General features: G+C 48.6%; 1 protein-coding gene across 3 annotated transcripts in view; it reads left to right on the top strand.

Moving 5' to 3' along the window:
- LOC105464458 (BAR/IMD domain containing adaptor protein 2 like 2) overlaps positions 1 to 19,577 on the top strand; it is a 30,958-nt gene that overhangs the window by 6,899 nt on the left and 4,482 nt on the right. For 2 of the 3 annotated variants that reach the window (XM_011712404.2, XM_011712402.3), the window contains 4 exons: positions 10,425 to 10,496; positions 10,727 to 10,843; positions 11,724 to 11,870; positions 19,282 to 19,434. In XM_011712404.2, coding sequence (XP_011710706.2) covers positions 10,425 to 10,496; positions 10,727 to 10,843; positions 11,724 to 11,870; positions 19,282 to 19,434 — 489 coding nt within the window. Of the gene's footprint in view, positions 1 to 9,747; positions 10,301 to 10,424; positions 10,497 to 10,726; positions 10,844 to 11,723; positions 11,871 to 19,281; positions 19,435 to 19,577 lie in introns of those variants that run through there. The other variant, XM_011712405.3, reaches the window with a different exon arrangement.

The following is a 19,577-nucleotide window of genomic DNA, read 5'->3' as shown; positions in this document are numbered from 1 at the left end:
TCTGACCTATTTCAATGGTTGGCAATTATTATCTTTATTGAGGTTGAAAATGTCCTATTTTTGGCCAGTGGAAGCTGCTGCTGCTTTTTTTTTTTTTTTTTTTTTGACATGGAGTCTCACCCTGTCGCCGAGGCTGGAGTACAGTGGCGCGATCTCGGCTCACTGCAACCTCTGCCTCCCAGGTTCAAGCAATTCTCCAGCCTCAGCCTTCCCGTGTAGCTGGGACTACAGGTATACACCACTGCATCTGGCTAATTTTCATATTTCTGGTAAAGATGGGGTTTCACCATGTTGGCCAGGCTGATCTTGAACTCCTAACCTCAGATGATTTGCCCAGCTCAGCCTCCCAAAGTTCTGGGATTACAGGCATGAGCCACCACACCTGGCCAGTGGAAGCCTCTTTAATCTGCCTCCTGAGTCCTTGCTGTCTGCCTGACAAGAGGTTCTAGGCTTATCTGCTACTTGTGCTGTGTGAGACGTGGAATCAGCTATTTCTTCATGAAGCCCTGTTTTTACTTTTTGTTTTTAGTGGCAAGTGGTATTTCAAAACCATAATCTGAATACTAGGGGTGCTCATTGCCTCCGGGTTGATCTTTGTTTCTAGGCTTTTTTGGTGGCTGTGCAATGCATAGATTGATACATATTTATATGCAATGTGTGTGTACACACATATAACACATATTCTGTCACTTTATTTCTGTTGCTGCTGCACAAATTAATTAATTTTATTTATTTATTTATTTATTTATTTATTTATTTATTTATTTCCAGAGACAGGGTCTCACTCTGTCACCCAGGCTGAAGTGCAGTGGCACAATCATATAGCTCATTGCAGCCTCCAACTCCTGGGCTCAAATGATCTTCCTGCCTCAGCCTCCCAAGTAGCTGGGACTATAGGCAAATGCCACCGTGCCTGGCTAATTTTTTAACTCTTTTTATAGAGATGAGGTCTCACTATGTTGCCCAGGCTGGTCTTGAACTCCTGGCCTCAAGAAATCTTTCCATCCGGGCCTCCCAAAGTGCTAGGATCACTTTTAGACCATTGATTCTTTTTTTTTTTTTTTTTCTGTTTCGTGGGGCTTTCTGGTGTGTTTTGGTTGTCAGTAGGAATGTTACTCTCTTCCATATTCTCTTTTTTCTAATAATAACTTTCTATTGGATTTCACCTCAGAGATTTTCTGTGGAAAAGTAGGTTTTTTTCTGAAATTGTAGAAGGAACACAGTCAAGACAGCTTTTCTCACTTCGCAAGATCTCTTTCTGTTGTTCTTATGTAGTTTTCCAAAAATATGGCAGCTCCCTTTCTGTGGTTTCCTGGTTCTGTTCATGCTCTTACTTCTGTTAGACTTTCTCTTTCCTTTTGTGTCTGTTGTCCTTGTTCCTGATTTTTATCCCCCTCACCGCATATTCTCCTCCACGTGGGCCCTGTCTGGATGGGAGCCTGACTGGTCAGTTTCAAGACTTCCTAGAGGCTTGACTACTCCAGCCCCTTCAGACCAGGGACCTCTTGCCTTCACCCTCTGGACTCACAAACTCCTTGGAGTTTCAGCTACTGTTCTCAGACTGGCCTACTGAGCTTCCCATGACCATCTGCTGACCATGTTGGGGTGCGCCTGTGCTCAGGTCCCTCGACACCCAGCTACCTCCCACTGCTCCATCCACGTGGATGCTGGTCACACTGGCTTCACAGCTGGTGCTGATTTGTGTTTGGGGGATTGTAGAGATATACAGTCACCTAATTTTGTTCTGAATATTGTCTTGAGTTTCTTTATTTTTTTCTTTTGGTGGTTTTTTTGTTTTGTTTTGTTTTGTTTGTTTTTTGAGATGGAGTCTTGCTCTGTCGCCCAGGCTGGAGTACAATGGCTCCATCTCAGCTCACTGCAACCTCTGCCTCCCGGGTTCAAGCTATTCTCCTGCCTCAGCCTACTGAATAGCTGGGATTATAGGCATGTGCCACCATGCCTGGCTAATTTATGTACTTTTAGTAGAGATGGGGTTTCACTATGTTGGCCAGGCTGGTGTTGAACTCCTGATCTCAGGTGATTCACACACCTTGGCCTCTCAAAGTGCTGTGATTACGGGCATGAGCCACTGTGCCTGGCCTTTTTTTTTTTTTTTGGTAGAGACAGCATCTCACTATGTTGCCCAGGCTGGTCTGGAACTCTTGGGATCGAGCAATCCGCCCACCTCAGCCTCCCAAAGTGCTGGAATTACAGGTGTGAGCCACCGCGCCCGGCTCATCTTGAGGTTTTTATTTTGCTGTCTGGTTTCTCCATTCATTTTTAGGAGAAGATGAAGGAAGGTTTCGAAACTACATTTCATTTCCACCATCATCCCAGAGCCTGAGGTTTTTTTTTCTATTGAGGTAAAATTTACATACAATAAGATAAAGTTCCTAAATATCTGAAGTGTTAAGTTCAACAGATTTTGACAATTGTATGCCCTGTGTGGCCACCATGTTAAACAGGATTTATTTAGAATGTTTCCATCAACCCAGAAAGTTCTTATGTCCCTTTTGTCAGTCTCGCCCCCTAGGGGCAAAGGCTTTCTGACTTCTCTCTCTACAGATTAATTTTGGCTGTTCTGGAACTTCACTTGAGTGGAATTGTACCCTGTGTATTCTCTTGTGTCTAGCTTCTTTCACTCAGCATAGCGTCTGTAAGATTAACTCATGTTGTTGCATTGTATGAATCTGTTTGTTTCACTATCAAGGAATACTTGAGACTGGGTAATTTATAAGGAAAAGAGGCATATTTTGGCTCATGATTCTGCAAACTGTACAAGCACGGTACCAACATCCGCTTAGCTTCTCATGAGGACCTCAGGAAGCTTACACTCACGGCAGAAGGTGAAGGGGTAACAGGTGCGTCACATGGCAAGACAGCAAGAGAGCGAGCGGGGAGTATTTATTTATTTATTTATTTTTGAGACAGAGTCCCACTCTGTTGCCCAGGCTGGCATGTAGTGGTGTGATCTTGGCTCACTGCAACCGCCACCTGCTAGGGTTCAAGCGATTCTCCTGCCTCAGCCTCCTGAGTAGCTGGGATTACAGGCCCCTGCCACCACACCTGGCTAATTTTTATATTTTTAGTAGAGATGGGGTTTCACCATCTTGGCCAGGCTGGTCTTGAACTCCTGACCTCGTGATCCACCCACCTCAGCCTTCCAAAGTGCTGGGATTACAGGCATGAGCCACTGCGCCCGGCCTTATTTCTTTATTTTTTGAGATGGAGTTTTGCTCTTGTTGCCCAGGTGAAGGGGTAACAGGTGCATCATATGGCAAGAGAGCGAGAGAGAGAGAGAGTGGGGAGGTGGCAGGCTCTCTTTCTTTTCCTTTCCTTTCCTTTCTCCTTTGCTTTTTCCTTTCCTTTTCCTTTCCTTCCTTCCTTTCTTTCTTGATGGAGTTTCGCTCTTGTTGTCCACGCTGGAGTACAGTGGCGTGATCTTGGCTCACTGCAACCTCCACCTCCCAGGTTCAAGCAACTCTCCTGCCTCAGCCTCCTGAGTAGCTGGGATTACAAGCACCCACCACCATGCCCGCAAATTTTTTTTATTTTTAGTAGAGATGGGATTTCACCATGTTGGCGGGGCTGGTCTCCAACTCTTGACCTCAGGTGATCCACCCGTCTTGGCCTCCCAAAGTGCTGGGATAACAGGTGTGAGCCACCATGCCCGGCCACCAGGCTCTTTTTAAACAACCAGATCTTGCATGAACTTATTACTACAGGGAGGCCACCAAGCCATTCATGAGGGATCCGCCCCCATGATTCAAACACCTCCCACCAGGCCCCACCTCCTACACTGGGGATTACATTTCCGTATGAGACTGGAGGGGACACAGATCCAATCCGTATCATGGGTGTATTAATACTTTTTTCTGTTTTATTGCTCAGGATCCCATTGTATGAAAATCCCACAATGTGTCTGTCCATTCTGTTGATAGTCATTTGGGTCGTTTCCAGTTGAAGGCTATTATGGAGCTATTATGAATAAGGCGGCTGTGAACATTCTTGTACGAGTCTTTTTATGGATATATGTTTTCATTTCTGTTGCACAAATACCTAGGAGTGGAATTTGTCGGGCATGGCGTTGACATGTGTTTATTAGAGTTCTCCAGTGTTCTTGTGCTATTCTGCATTCCGCCAGCAATGAATGAAAATTGCTGTCATTCTAAATTCGTGCCAGTGTTCAGCGTCGTCCGTCTGTTTTATTTTAGTCATTCTCGTGGGTATGGAGTGGCGTCTCACTGTGGTTTTGTTCTGATGTCCCTGATGACTAATGACTTTTAATGTGCTTACTGGACATTTGTGCATCTTCTTCCTTAAGATGTTGGTTTAGTCTTTTACTCATTTTTTATTGGGGTATACTTAGTGTTGAATTCTTTATATAGTTAAGATACGAGTCCTTTGTCAGGAGATGTATGGGAAATGTATTTTTTTCCATCTGTAGCTTGCCTATTCATTTTCTTAATACTGTCTGTCTTTGATGAGCATAAATTATAAATTTTTATAGCCAGGCATGGCAGCGCATACCTATAGTCTTAGCTACTTAGGAGATTGAGGTGGGAGGATCACTTGAACCCAGGAGTTCAAGGCTGAGGTTCAAGTGCAGTGGATCGCACCACTGCACTCCATTCTGGGTGATGGAGCAAGACACTGTCTTTTTTTGTTTGTTTGTTCGTTTTGAGACGGAGTCTCGCTCTGTCGCCCAGGCTGGAGTGGAGTGGCCGGATCTCAGCTCACTGCAAGCTCTGCCTCCCGGGTTCACGCCATTCTCCAGCCTCAGCCTCCCAAGTAGCTAGGACTACAGGCGCCCGCCACCACGCCAGGCTAATTTTTTGTGTGTTTTAGTAGAGATGGGGTTTCACCGTGTTAGCCAGGATGGTCTCGATCTCCTGACCTCGTGATCCCGGCCCTAAGACACTGTTTCTAAAAATATAAATAAATAAATACATAAATACTTATGAAGCCCAATTTTGCAATTTTTGTGCTTTTTTTTGTTTTGTTCTTTTGCAGTGGTTTGTGCTTGTGTCCTATCAAAGAAATCTTTACCTACCCCTTGGCACAGATATTCTCCTAAGTTTTCTTCTAGAAACTCTATATTATGGACTTTATATTTATTTCTATGATTTGTCTTAAATTTATTTTTGTGTATTGAGATGGAGTTTAATTTTCCCTGGATGGATATTCAGTTATTCCCACATCATTTTAAAAACACTTCCCAGCCGGACACGGTGGCTCACTCCTGTAATCCCAGCACTTTGGGAGGCCAAGATGGGTGGATCACGAGGTCAGGAGATCGAGACCATCCTGGCTAACACGGTAAAACCCCGTCTCTACTAAAAATAAAAATTAGCCGGGCGTGGTGGTGGGCGCCTGTAGTCCCAAGCTACTCGGGAGGCTGAGGCGGGAGAATGGGGAGAACCCGGGAGGCAGAGTTTGCGGTGAGCCAACATCACGCCACTGCACTCCAGCCTGGAGACAGCGAGACTCCATCTCAAAAAACAAACAAACAAACAAACAAAAAAACACTTCCCTTGACTCACTGAAATGACTTGGTATCTTGGTCAAAAATTGATTTTGGGCCAGGCGCGGTGGCTCATGCCTGTAATCCCAGCACTTTGGGGGGCCAAGGCAGGTGGAACACCTGAGGTCAGGAGTTTGAGACCAGCCTGACCAATATGGTGAAACCCCATCTCTACTAAAAATTAGCTGTGTGTGGTGGTGTGTGCCTGTAGTCCCAGCTACTCAGGAGGCTGATACAGGAGAATTGCTTGAATACGCGAGGCGGAGGTTGCAGTGAGCTGAGATCGTACCACTGTACTCTAGCCTGGGCGACAGAGCAAGACGGTCTCAAAAAAAAAAAAAAAATTGACTTTGCATATATGTGTGGGTTTGTTTCTGGACTCCATTCCATTGGTATGTGTTTCTGTCCTTATGCCAATATCACACCGTATCAATTACTGTAGCTTTATAGTAAGTACTGAAATCAAGTAGCCTAAGTACTTTGTCCTTTTTCAAAATTATTTTGCCTATTCGAATTCTTTGCATTTTATCTAAATTATAGAATCAATCATCTTGCCTTTGAGAAAGGCTTCTGGAATTTTGATAGAGTTGCATTAATCTGTAAATCAATGGTCGTCTTAACAATATTGAGTCTTCCAGATCCATGAATATGGTATATCTCTCCATTTATTTATCTCTCCATTTATTTATTTTTCTTAGCAACGTTTTGTCATTTTCAGCAAATGATATTTGCGGAGGTGGCAAAAGGATTCCTCAAGAGTTACTGGAGGCTGGGCACAGTGGCTCACACCTATAATCACAGCACTTTGGGAGGCTGAGGTGAACAAATGGCTCGAGGTCAGGAGTTTTAGAGCAGCCTGGCCAACATGGAGAAACCCCATCCCTACTAAAAATAGAAAAATTAGCCAGATGTGGTAGCACACACCTGTAATCCCAGCTGCTCAGGTGGCCAAGGTGTGAGAATCACTTGAACCTGGGAGGCAGAGGTTGCAGTGAGCTGAGATAGCACCATTACACTCCAGCTCGGGCAACAGAGAAAGATGCTGTCTCAATTAAAAAAAAAAAAATGGAGTCCCTCTGTCCATAGAGCTTGCAGTGCATGGCTGAGACCACAGAATCTGCTGTCAGCTTTCTATACTTCTGTACGGAGGCATACACAGGACCCTCTAATGAAGCATGCGCCCCAGGGAGTGGAGACGGAGAGGGCAGTCTCTATCTAATCCACTGCGAATTCCTCAGCCTGCTCTGTGGTTGGTGACTTTCTCTGTCAGAAGTCACCTGCCAACAGACTGTTCTCTACCTGTAATGGACACAGCAAGAGCTCAAACTTCACTTCCATTGTCAACCTCTTTTTTTTTTTTTTTTTCTGAGATGGAGTCTCACTCTGTTGCCCAGGCTGGAGTGCAGTGGCGTGATCTTGGCTCACTGCAACCTCCACTTCAGTGGTGCGATCTCAGCTCACTGCAACCTCCACCTCCTGGGTTCAAGCGATTGTCCTGCCTCAGCCTCCCAAGTAGCTGGGATTATAGGCATGCACCACCACGCTGGGCTAATTTTTATATTTTTAGTAGAGACGGGGTTTTGCCTTATTGGCCAGGCTGGTCTTGAACTGACCTCAAGTGATCCTCCCACCTTAGCCTCCCAAAGTGCTGGGACTACAGGCATGAGTCATCACACCTGGCCCATTGTCAGCCTCTTGATGGACCCATTTCTTCAGGAGCTTGGCATCCTTTCCATTAACCCAGTGATGCCTGGGACCTACCAGCTGGGGGCATCCTGGGTCTGTGTCCTCTGCTTCATTGGCGATCACAGCCAAACCATGACAACAGGAAGAGCTATGATATGGCTGTCCTGCTGAAGCGCACATTGCCACCACGTACCTTTGTTCACACATGACTGGAAGCAGAAGCAACACCATGCCATGATACAGGACTCAGCTTGTTCCTAAGTGATTTTTCCTGGGCAAGAGGAAGGGAGTGGGGCAAAGAGAGTTAGCAGGAAAGGAGAGAGTCCCCGCTTGTCTGCTGAGCTGACAGCAGGAGCCCTTCAGGCTGCATTTGAAGGATACCTTAGAAGAGCTCCTGCACCCAGGCCTTTTGGGGAGAGCCTGCCCCATCTCCCAGGGCTCTCAGGGCAGGTTGTGACAGCCTCACTGGCCAGGCTCTGCTTCCTCCGGCATCATCTGTGTCCTTGTTGCCTCTGCAGACCAGTCCTACTGTAACTGAGTGTTCTCTGCAGGTCTGTACTTTGAGTCTATGCATTTAAAGTGTTTTCCGTGACTTTTGGTGTGGTTCAAGTCAGTCTCTCCAGGTGCCATTCACCATCTTTATAAGTGCTCTGGTTACAAGGTTGCCTGGGTTTTGAGGGTCTGCCCCAAGCCCTGTTGTTTATATTGTGCATTTTTGCAGAAGGTGGGGATTTTCAGGGACATGTGGATTCTGATTGACAGAAAGCTGGGACTGTCTCTTTACAAGCGAGGTCACAATTTTTTTTCTTTTTCTTTTTTTTTTTTTTTTTTTTTTTTTTTGAGACGGAGTCTCGCTCTGTCGCCCAGGCTGGAGTGCAGTGGCGCGATCTCGGCTCACTGCAAGCTCCGCCTCCCGGGTTCACGCCATTCTCTTGCCTCAGCCTCCCGAGTAGCTGGGACTACAGGCGCCCACAACCGCGCCTGGCTAATTTTTTGTATTTTTAGTAGAGACGGGGTTTCACCGTGGTCTCGATCTCCTGACCTTGTGATCCGCCCGCCTCGGCCTCCCAAAGTGCTGGGATTACAGGCGTGAGCCACCGCGCCCGGCCTTTTTCTTTTTTTTGAGACGGAGTTTTGTTCTTTTATAAGGGCACAATCTTGGCTCACTGCAACCTCTGCCTCCCAGTTCAAGCAATTCATCTGCCTCAGCCTCCCCAGTAGCTGGGATTACTGGCAGCCGCCACCATGCCCAGCTAATTTTTGTATTTTTAGTAGAGACGGGGTTTCAGCATGTTAGCCAGGCTGGTCACGAACTCCTGAACTCAAGTGATCTGCCTGCCTCGGCCTCCCAAAGTGCTGGGATTACAGGCATGAGCCACCGTGCCCGGCCTGAGGTCACAAAATTTAAGGAGGCGGCGCTGTGACGTTCATACTAGCGAACGCTTCCTTTTGATTGGATCCAGCAGAAAGCGGCCCCCTGTCAAGTAGAAGCATCTACCTGGCATTTCTATAACAATGCATGTTTCTGTTTACTGTTCTGTCATTCTGCAAACCTGAGTGCTACTTCCTTCTTGGTGCTGACACCCTTCTGTACACACACACTGGCAGCCATAGCTCAGGGTTTCGGTACCAAAGAGGCACCCTCAAGCTCCCTTGCAGACCAGTGGGCACCAAAGTTTGGGAAACAACTGTGGGAGGAAACCTTAAACTTTGGAAAATTTATTATGTAGTGATTTTTTTCTGCATACTGGGAGGAGACTGCCAGCATTCCTTTTCTGGGCCATCCCCTAGCCCCACGGGATGGTGTGAGGACACCTAGGGCAGGAGGAAGGACCCACTGTGTGAAAAGGGTGTGTGGACAGAGGCTGCGCAGAGGCGGGAGGGCCTCCAGAGGCGGGAGGGCCTCCAGAGGAGGAGGTTTCTGCGGGGCTGGGGAAGCGCCTCTTGTGCCCCATGGAGCCTGAACCCTCTTGCAGCTGGAAGGGTTTAGGTCCAACTCCTCAACAACATGGAGTGACTCAGAGAAAGCCGATAGAGAATACAGAATATAGGAGAATACAGGGCACCACATGGGCCCACAGAATTGAAGCTCATCAAGCTCTCAGAGAGCAGCTGGTTAAGCCTTTCCTTTTTTTTTTTTTTTTTTTTTTTCTTTTTTCTTTTGAGACAGAGTCTCACTCTGTCACCCAGGCTGGAGTACAGTGGTGTGATCTCAGCTCACTGCAACCTCTGTCTCCTGGGTTCAAGCGATTCTCCTGCCTCAGCCTCCCGAGTAGCTGGGACTACAGGCATGCACCACCACACCCAGCTAATTTTTGCATTTTTAGTACAGATGGAGTTTCACTATGTTGGCCAGGCTGGTCTCGAACTCCTGGGCTCAGGTGATCCACCCACCTCAGCCTCCCAAAGTGCTGGGATTACAGGCGTGAGCCACCATGCCCAGCCTGGTCAAGCCTTTCCTGTTACAGATGGGGCAACTGAGGTCCAGAGATGGGTGGCAACTTGTCCAAAGTCACAAAGCAAATAAGAGGCAGAACTAGAATGAGGACGAAGCTTCTGAGCCTGAACCCAGCAGCCTTTCCTGTCCTCCCCTGGTGGCCAGACATCCACTTGTCATGGGAACCTGTCACCTCTCAGGCCCATCTGAGACCTCAACAGCTTCTGAGTGTTTTTGCTGGGCTGTGCCCTGCCCATGGTGCTGAGGACACAGAGGTGAGCCATGGCCATAACAGCTCCGAGGGGCTATGCATGGGGGCCTGGCCATAAATTCTGTATACAACTGGAGGAATGGACAACGAAGGAACAAAATGTGCACACATTCCAGAAACAAAACAAAGGAGCAATGGATTCTGCTTGGGGGAGTCAGGAAGACAGGAAGCTGGCATTGGAAGATAGAGAGGAAATTCCAGGCAGAGGGAATGACATCATCAAAGTACAAACTAAGAATAAGACAAAAAATAAGAACCAGAAGACTCTGACAGACTTATCAAGGGTTCGTTTCCAGCCAGCACTGCAGTAAACATTGTGAATGTTTCACCATTTCATCCTCCCTCCAGCCAGGTGCTCTTCTTGTCTCCGTTTCTCTGACAGGTGGGCAGGTGCCTGGTGTACTAGAAGCATGGTGGGCAGGCTGTTATACAGAAAGTGCAAGGGGGTGCTGGGGCCTGGGAACAGTAGGGGGGCCTTGATCATCCTCACCCTGCACTCTGCTCAGGTGCAGACATTCCATGGAGACCTGCTGCAGCACATGGAGAAGAACACCAAGCTGGACATGCAGTTCATCAAAGTGAGTCTGGCCTCCCCACTCGGCCCCAACCCATCGTAGGCAGGACCCCCTCTCCCATTTGACAGGTGGGCACACACAGGCCAGTGCTGAGCATTGACTGGGCCCCAGATTATCCATGTTCCCAGCTGAGCCCCGAGTCTCCAAACTTCCAGGGTCCTGATCTCTGTAAGGGGTGTCTTGAGCTCTCTGATGTGGGGGGATTCTCCCTCCCCAACTCCACCCTACTCCAGGACAGCCGCCAGCACTATGAGCTCGAGTACCGCCACCGAGCGGCCAACCTGGAGAAGTGCATGTCTGAGCTGTGGCGCATGGAGCGCAAGAGAGACAAGAATGTGCGGGAGATGAAGGTGCGAGGGCCGGGAAGCGAGGATGAGGCGGCAAAGGCGGGTGGGCAGACCTTGGGGCGAGACCGGGCCCTGGGAACCCCGAACACCTCCCTGAGCTCCCCCACCGAGCACCAGCACAACTGTGATGAGCGTGGCTGGGGAGGTCAGCCAGCCCCTGGTGGGGTGGGCGTCACTAGCTCCCAGGGCCGCGCCCAGCACCGCCCCTTGCCCTGTGGCTTCCTGGCCTTCCCCAGAATCCCCGGGCTTCTCCTGCAACCCCATCCCACCTCCCCCGTCTCCTACTTCACCGAGAAAATTGCTCGCTTGGACATGGTGCCAAAGCTGTCATCCACCAGCTGCCCATCCTCCTCCCCTCCCTCCTGCCAGGCAGAGGTATCCCGCCCCGCTAAGTCCATTTCCCCCTCCTGAGCCTGGGGCCCCATCCCTGGCCTCTATCTCCAAGATCCAAACCCTCTACCTCCCTTCCCGTCTCTTCTTCTGGCTCCTGGCTCCTTTAAGTGAGCTCATGCCTCCCCTCCTCAGAACCTTCCCCCTAAATAGGGGCTATTAACCTACTCATTCACATTCTCATTAAACCCGTCACCCTGCTCTCCTCCCCCAGCCCGTGCTTGGGCTTGTGCTGGGTGCCAGGGACAGAGCGAGGGCTCAGACACCAGCCCTGCTTGTGAGAAGCACCCGGGCGAGGGGGACGCACGGCCCAGACTCATAACAAGGCTGCCGATGAGGGGGCAGGCTTAGGAGCTAGGGTGGGCTGGGTGATGGGGGGTGGGCTTGGGGAGGCGCAGTCAGGAAGGACAGGGGGCTTGAACAGCTGGCGCCTGTGGGCGAGGTGGATGGGATGACACACCCACCGCCCCCAGCCAGAACTCATTCCCCCCAGGAGAGTGTGAACCGGCTGCACGCCCAGATGCAGGCCTTCGTGTCTGAGAGTCAGCGGGCGGCTGAACTGGAAGAGAAGCGGCGCTATCGCTTCCTGGCAGAGAAGCACCTGCTACTTTCCAACACCTTCCTGCAGTTCTTCGGCCGGGTGAGCTGAACCGGGGGACAGCAGGCGGGGCGCTTCTAGGAGCTGCCCCCGCGCTGAGTGGCCGTACACACCGACGTCCCTGCCTTCTTCCCTCTTCCCTCCCTTCCTGCCTCTTCCCTCCCTTCCTGCCTCTTCCCTCCCTTCCTGCCTCTTCCCTCCCTTCCTGCCTCTTCCCTCCCTTCCTGCCTCTTCCCTCCCTTCCTGCCTGTCTGTAGAAATTCATTTTATTTTGCTCTCTCCATCCATTTCTTTCTTTGTTTCTGGGTTTGCTTGTATCACTGTACATTCACTCATTTATTCACTCGTGATATTGTTTGTTTTTAATGCATTCACTAATTCATGCATTTATTTATTCATGTGTGCACCATTTTTTCATTCCTGCTTGTATATTTTCACAATTCACAAATTCATTAATTGATAGGTTTGTTCAGTTATTGTCTATTAATTTTCTCTTATTTATTTATTTATTTATTTATTTATTGAGACAGCGTTTCACTGTTGTCCCCCAGGCTGGAGTGCAATGGCGCAATCTTGGCTAACAGCAACCTCCGCCTCCCGGGTTCAAGCGATTCTCCTGCCTCAGCCTCCCAAGTAGCTGGGACTAAGGCATGCGCCACCACGCCTGGCTAATTTTTGTATTTTTAGTAGAGACGGGGTCTCGCCATGTTGGCCAGGCTGGCCAGGCTGGTCTTAAACTCCTGACCTCAAGTTATCTGCCTGCCTCAGCCTCCCAAAGTGCTGGGATTACAGGCGTGAGCCACCGTACCCAGCCATTTTATAATATTATTTAAATCCTCTACCCTCTTGCCCCGTTCTGCCTGCTAGACCAGTCAGACTCGCTCGTTTCTCACTGAATTTCTAATAGATTTCACTTTCTGAATTGAGCTGCCATGTTGTTTGGTGCTGTTTTGGTTATAACTATTCTACCTTCTTTGTAAATACTGCCATTTATGTACATAATGTCTCTCTTAATCAAGTTTGGTGCTTTCAATTCTCCCTTGTCTGATATTAATACTGCTCTTTCTACTTTCTCTTCTCTTTGCTTATCTCTTTGTATGTTAAGTAAACTTTCTGTTACTGACATATAGCTGACTTTGAGCTTTTGACCAGTCTTAGAGTCTGCCTGTGTCTTCTAATAGAAAAGGAATTCAGCCCATTCCCCTTTAACATAACAATGAATATACCTGGGTTTTATTCCTTCTAGATAACTTGAGCTAACTGTAATTATTTTGTCATTTCCTCTTTTTCTCTCATGTTATTTCTTGTCAGTTTGGTTATTATACTATATATTTCCCCTTTCCCTTTATTAATTTAGAAATTGCACTATTTGACCGGGCGCGGTGGCTCAAGCCTGTAATCCCGGCACTTACAGGATGTCTCGTAAAGACGGGCGGATCACGAGGTCAGGAGATCGAGACCATCCTGGCTAACACGGTGAAACCCCGTCTCTACTAAAAAATACAAAAAATCAGCCGGGTGTGGTGGCGGGTGCCTGTAGTCCCAGTCACTTAGGAGGCTGAGGCAGGAGAATGGCGTAAACCCTGGAGGCGGAGTTTGCAGTAAGCTGAGATCCGGCTACTGCATTCCAGCCTGGGCGACAGAGCGAGACTCCATCTCAAAAAAAAAAAAAAAAAAAGGAAAGAAATTGCACTGTTCTTTTTCTCTCTACCTGTGGTGACCTCACTTTGTGACTTTCATAATCACATATATATCCACCTATTATCTTTTCCAAAAATGTCAACTTTACCCCACTACACACACACACTATTCAGTCAGTTGCTCCCCCAGTTCATAAGATGAGACCTTGATTTAAAGCTTTCCACAAAAATTAGGCTGGGTACGGTGGCTTACACCAGTAATCCCAACAATTTTGGAGCCTGAGGTACGTGGATTGCTTGAGGTCAGGAGTTCAAGACCAGCCTGGCCAACACGGCAAAACCCCGTTTCTACTGAAAATACAAAAATTAGCTGGGCATGGTGGCAGACACTCGTAATCTGAGCTACTTAGGAGGCTGAGGCAGGAGCATCGCTTGAACCTGTGAGGCAGAGGTTGCAGTGAGCCAAAATCGAGCCACTGCACTCCAGCCTGGGTGACAGAGCGAGACTCTGTCTCAAAAAAAAAAAAAAAAAAAAAAAAAGATAACACCCAAAGAAGTATTTTCCTGCCCTCCAACTATTCTGAGATGGGGTCTTTAGAAAGCTTTTACTCCTCTCTTCATCCTTCCCATCCTCCACCTCTTGGTTTTGCCAAGATAGTTTAGGACTTAGTTTCAGACTTCACTAGTCATCTCTGCAGCATGACCAAAATTATTTTGATAAACTAATTGTATGTATGTATGTATGGGTATTTGAGATGGAGTCTTGCTCTGTTGCCCAGGCTGGAATGCAGTGGTGCAATCTCAGCTCCCTGCAACCTCCACCTCCCAGGTTCAAGTGATTCTCCTGCCTCAGCCTCCCGAGTAGCTGGGATTACAGGCGCCCGCCACCACCCCCGGCTAATTTTTGTATTTTTAGTAGAGATGGGGTTTCACCATGTTGGCCAGGCTGGTCTTGAACTCCTCATCTCAAGTGATCCTCTCACCTTGGCCTCCCAAAGTGCTGGGATTACAGGCATGAGCCACCACGCCCGGCCTCAAGAACCTTTATTTAGATTGCACATGTTACCGTTGCCGGGTGTACCGCCATCTGTTACTGCTTCACCACACCTGTGATCAGATTCACTGCCCACTGCTGTAACCCCTTTCCATCTCCCACTGCCTGGAGGTCTCTGTTTTGATTGATTGCTGTAGTTAGAGAACCTTCATGGGTGTTTTTCTGCAGACACACTGTAAGAGCCTTGCATATCTGCAAATGGCTAGCTTTTGCCATGCCTGGTGAGTGGTATACTGGCCGGCGGAAGGGCTCCAGAGCTGCAGACCTTTTCTTTCATAGTCCAAGCCCCACTATGTTCTAGCACCCTGTGTTGTAGAATTGAAGTCTGGTCGTGATCTGTCTCCCTTCCCTTTTAAGTAACTGGCTTTTCCTTTGTGGGTGCTGGAGATTTTCTTTGTAACCTTGGGACCAGGAACTTGCCCAGGTGCCACCGTGGTGAATGCCGAGGTCAGCGCTCCTGCAGGCTGCAGGCTCAAGTCTCTCTTCTGGTTAAGGCATTGGTTCCCTTTCTGTTTCTTTCATTATTACCATTCTGCCATCTTTCCTTCTCATTGTGGAAATCCTTATCACTGGAGCCTTCACATCTACGACCTTCTCCCTCACCACATCTATTTTGTTTATTATTTATTATTATTTATTTATTTTTCTTTTTTTTTTTTTTGAGACAGAGTCTTTTGAGACAGCCTCTGTCACCAGGCTGGAGTGCAGTGGCATGATCTTGGCTCACTGTAACCTCCACCTCCTGGGTTCAAGTCATTCTCCTGGCTCAGCCTCCTGCGTAGCTGGGATTACAGGCGCCTGCCACCACACCCAGCTAATTTTTGTATTTTTAGTACAGACGGGGTTTCACTATGTTGCCCAGGCTGGTCTCAAACTCCTGACCTCAGGTGATCTGCCCGCCTCGGCCTCCCAGAGTGCTGGGATTGCAGGTGTGAGCCACCGCGCCTGGCCCTGGCTCAGGGTTCTTATCCCTCCCGTGCCCTCCCTGAGTCTCTGGATCTGAACCCAGGGGCCCAAGGGTACATGACTGGATCCAGAGACCCAGATCTTGGCTCAGACTCCCATCTGCCCGCTGTCATCACCTCACCCAGCCCCAGGCTCAGCCTTCTTGTCCCCTATTCTCCCACAAAAGGTCTGCCAGGGAGAAACAACTTCCTTTTTAGAAAAACAGTTTTATTGAGATAAAATTCACATACAATTCACCCATTTGCAGTGTACACTTTCTGGTTTGTAGTATATTCACAGAGTTGTGCATCAATCTGCACAATCAAGCTTAAAATATTTTCAATACCCTCCACCACAGTAACCCAGTACCCCGGCCGGGTGCAGTGGCTCATGCCTGTAATCCCAGCACTTTGGGAGGCGGAGGTGGGAGAATCACCTGAGGTCACGAGTTCGAGACCACCCTGGCCAACACGGTGAAACCCCGTCTCTACTAAAAATACAAAAGTTAGCCGAGCATGGTGGTGCATGCCTGTAATCCCAGCTACATGGGAGGCTGAGGCAGAATTGCTTGAACCCAGCAGGCGGAGGTTGCAATGAGCCAAGATTGCACCACTGCACTCCAGCCTGGACAGCAAGAGTAAAACGCCGTCTCAAAAAAAAAAAAAAAAAAAACCTACAAACCAGTACCCCTTAGCTGTCATTCCCAATCCTCCAACTCCCCCAGCCCTAGGCCACCAGTAATCTACTTTCTGTCTCAATACATTTGCCCATTCTGAACATTTCATATAAACGGAATCATACAATATGTGCTCTTTTGCGACTGGCTTCCTTTTCATTGCTGGATAATATTCCATTGCTTGGATAGACCACATTGTATTTACTCATTTACTCAGATGTAGTTACTCAGATGTCAGCTGATGGACCCCTGGTTGTTTCCCCTTTTTGGCTGTCATGACCAATGCTGCTCTGAGCATCCGTGTACGAGTCTTCACGTGGACATATGTTTTCATCTCTCTTGGATATATAAGAGTGGAATTGTGGTGCCATATGGTAACTCTATGTTTAACTGTTTGGGGAACTTCCAGACCCTTTTCCAGAGTGTTTCCATGTCCCCAGCAGTTTATGAGGGTTCTAGTTGTTCCACGTCCCCGCTACTATTTGTTACTGTCTTTTTGAGAATAGCCATCTTAGCAGGTGTGAAGCGGTATCTCATTGCAATATTGATTTCCGGTTCTCAGATGGCTAATGATGTTGACCATGTTTTCCTGTGCTTCTTAGCTATTTATAGATCTTCTTTAGGAGGAAACTCTTTTTCACCTGTGTTAAACTCCTTGTTGCCTGTAAACAGTTAACCATCAGCATTAAGAGAAGAGCTGACCCTTTCCTTGACTGTCTCCTGGTGGGTGAGGGTCCCTCAGGAAGGGAGCTGTGGGTTGAACAGGCAGATTTTCCCCTATGCACGGTGTGTCAGTCCACTGTGCATTGCTATAAAGGAATACCCGAGGCTCTGTAATTTATTTTAAAAGAGGTTTAGTTAGCTCTTAGTTCTGCAGGCTGTACAAGAAGTGCATTACCAGCATCAGCTCCTGGTGAAGCCTCTGGAAACTTACAATCACGGCAGAAGGCAAAGGGGAAGTTCATATCACGTGGCCAAAGAGGGAGCTGGTGGGGGTGGGGGTGGGGTGCCACACTCTTTCTTTTTTCTATTTATTTCAAGATGGACTTTTGCTCTTGTCGCTCAGGCTAGAGTACAATGGCATGATCTCAGCTCACTGCACCCTCCACCTCCTAGGTTCAAGCGATTCTTGTGCCTCAGCCCCCCGAGTAGCTGGGATTACAAGCATGCACCACCATGCCCAGCTAAGTTTTGTAATTTTAGTAGAGACGGGGTTTCACTATGTTGGCCAGGCTGGTCTTGAACTCCTGACCTCAGGTGATCCACCCACCTCAGCCTCCCAAAGTGCTGGGATTAAGGTGTGAGCCACCGCGCCCGGCCACTACAAGGAGATCTTGCATGAACTCATACCACTCATCACTGTGGGGTAGAGCACCAAGCCATTTGTAAGGGAGCTGCCCCCATGACCCACCACCTCCCACTAGGTCCCACCTCCAACACTGAGGGGTCACATTTCAAAATGAGATTTGGAGAGGACACTATACAAACCATATCACACAGGGGAGCAAGTAACATGCTGTCTGACTCCACTGGACTTCAGAACATCCAAGATCTGACTCCTAAGATAGCTAAACATATATATTTACGTCTTGTTCTGTTTATAAGTAGAAGGCACACTCAGGGCCGGGCGTGGTGGCTCATGCCTGTAATCCCAGCACTTTGGGAGGCTGAGGCAGGCGGATCACAAGGTCAGGAGTTCGAGACCAGCCTGCCCAACATGGTGAAACCCCATCTCTACTAAAAATACAAAAATTAGCCAGGCATGGTGGTGGATGCCTGTAATCCCAGCCACTCAGGAGGCTGAGGTATGAGAAGGGCTTGAACCTGGGAGGCAGAGGTTGCAGTGAGTCGAGATCGCGCCACTGCACTCTAGCCTGGGCAACAGAGCAAGACTCTCCAAAACAAAACAAAACAAAACAAAAAAAAAGCACCCTTAGAAAAAGATTTAAAGAACTCTAGGTGCCTGGGCATGGTAAATTGCCTTTTTTATTCGTATGCAATTATTAGTCTTTGCTTAGTCCAAGTCTAGTCAATAACGTGCCTTCCCACCTCATCCTTGGCTTCTCTGGTTTACTGCAGCTGTGCAAATGTATTTCCAGGATAGATTCCTAGAAGTGGAATTGGTAAGCCCAAGAATACAGTCATTGGTTGCACCAATTTACACTTCCATCAGTGACGTATGAGTTTCTGTGCTTCCGCACCCCTTGAAAACAGTGTATGAGCAAACTTTCTGATCTTGGCTAATCTGAAAGGCAAAAATGGTATCTCGGTGTGGCTTTACCTCATACTTGTCTTAAACGCGAGCTTGACATCTTTTCATGTTTCAAAGCCATTGGATTTTCTGTGCTGTGACATGCCAGTATCTTTTCATCCACTTTTCTCATTAATTTGTAGGAGCTCTTGATATGTTACTGAAACCAGCTTTTTCTTGGTGATGAGTTGCAAATATGACAGCCAGTTTGCCATTTGTCATTTGCCTGTGTTACGGTTGGTTTTGCCATACAAAAACATTATTTTTATTTAGTAAAATTTATCAGTCTTTTCGAGTTCATGGGTTTGGTATCATACTTAGAATGGCTTTTCTACTTCGTAAACATATTTTTAAAATTTTTCCCATGGCCTCTTTGATGGTTTTGAAACTGTATGCAGTGTTTCTTCTCACTCACCGTTTAATTTTTGTGGTACACAGTAGGTGTATATATTTATGGAGTACATGAGGTGTTTTGATACAGGCATGCACTTACCTGGGTTCTTTGGTCGTAGTTTCTAGCTAAGCGCCATTCCTGAGCCTATCGCTGCAGGCAGGAGGATGGGGCGATTGAGTGGCCAGGCCTGGGTGCCACCCCTACCCCTGAAGCTGGGCGGTGAGGACAGCCCCGCTCAAAGCACAGACACTGAGGGGGAAGGCGAGGCGGGGTGGGGGTAAGGGGAAGCTCTTCGTGGAAAATGGAGGCACCTTTGCAAAAAGTGGAGGGTGTGGGGTGGACGGTGAGCTGGCTTCTGGCTCCTTCCAGCTAGGAAATCCGGTCATCCTGAGCGGGTAGGGCCTGAGCTCTCAGGTCGAGGGTGCCATTTTGGGTCCCCAGGATTCAGGGAGCCGCCCGGACCTGGCTGACTCCCGTGTCCCCACCCGGCCAGGCCCGGGGGATGCTCCAGAACCGCGTGCTGCTGTGGAAGGAGCAGTCTGAGGCCAGCCGCAGCCCGTCGCGCGCCCACTCCCCCGGCCTGCTGGGCCCCGCGCTGGGGCCGCCCTACCCCTCGGGCCGCCTGACGCCCACCCGCCTGGACATGGTGAGGCCCTGGGCGCCCCCGCCGCCGTTCGCGCCCCCGCCGCCCCCCGCGGGGCCCTGGGGCCTCAGGCCCCCCGCCTGGAGCCTCCTGCCCCCCAGGCTCCTGCTCTACGCTGCACCCCCCGGCCTGCCCTTCCGCCCCGG

This window comes from Macaca nemestrina, chromosome 15, assembly GCF_043159975.1.
Source record: "Macaca nemestrina isolate mMacNem1 chromosome 15, mMacNem.hap1, whole genome shotgun sequence".
Lineage (NCBI taxonomy): Eukaryota > Metazoa > Chordata > Mammalia > Primates > Cercopithecidae > Macaca > Macaca nemestrina.
The sequence above is the reverse complement of the archived record's forward strand: the minus strand, read 5'-3'. Positions and strand labels throughout refer to the sequence as shown.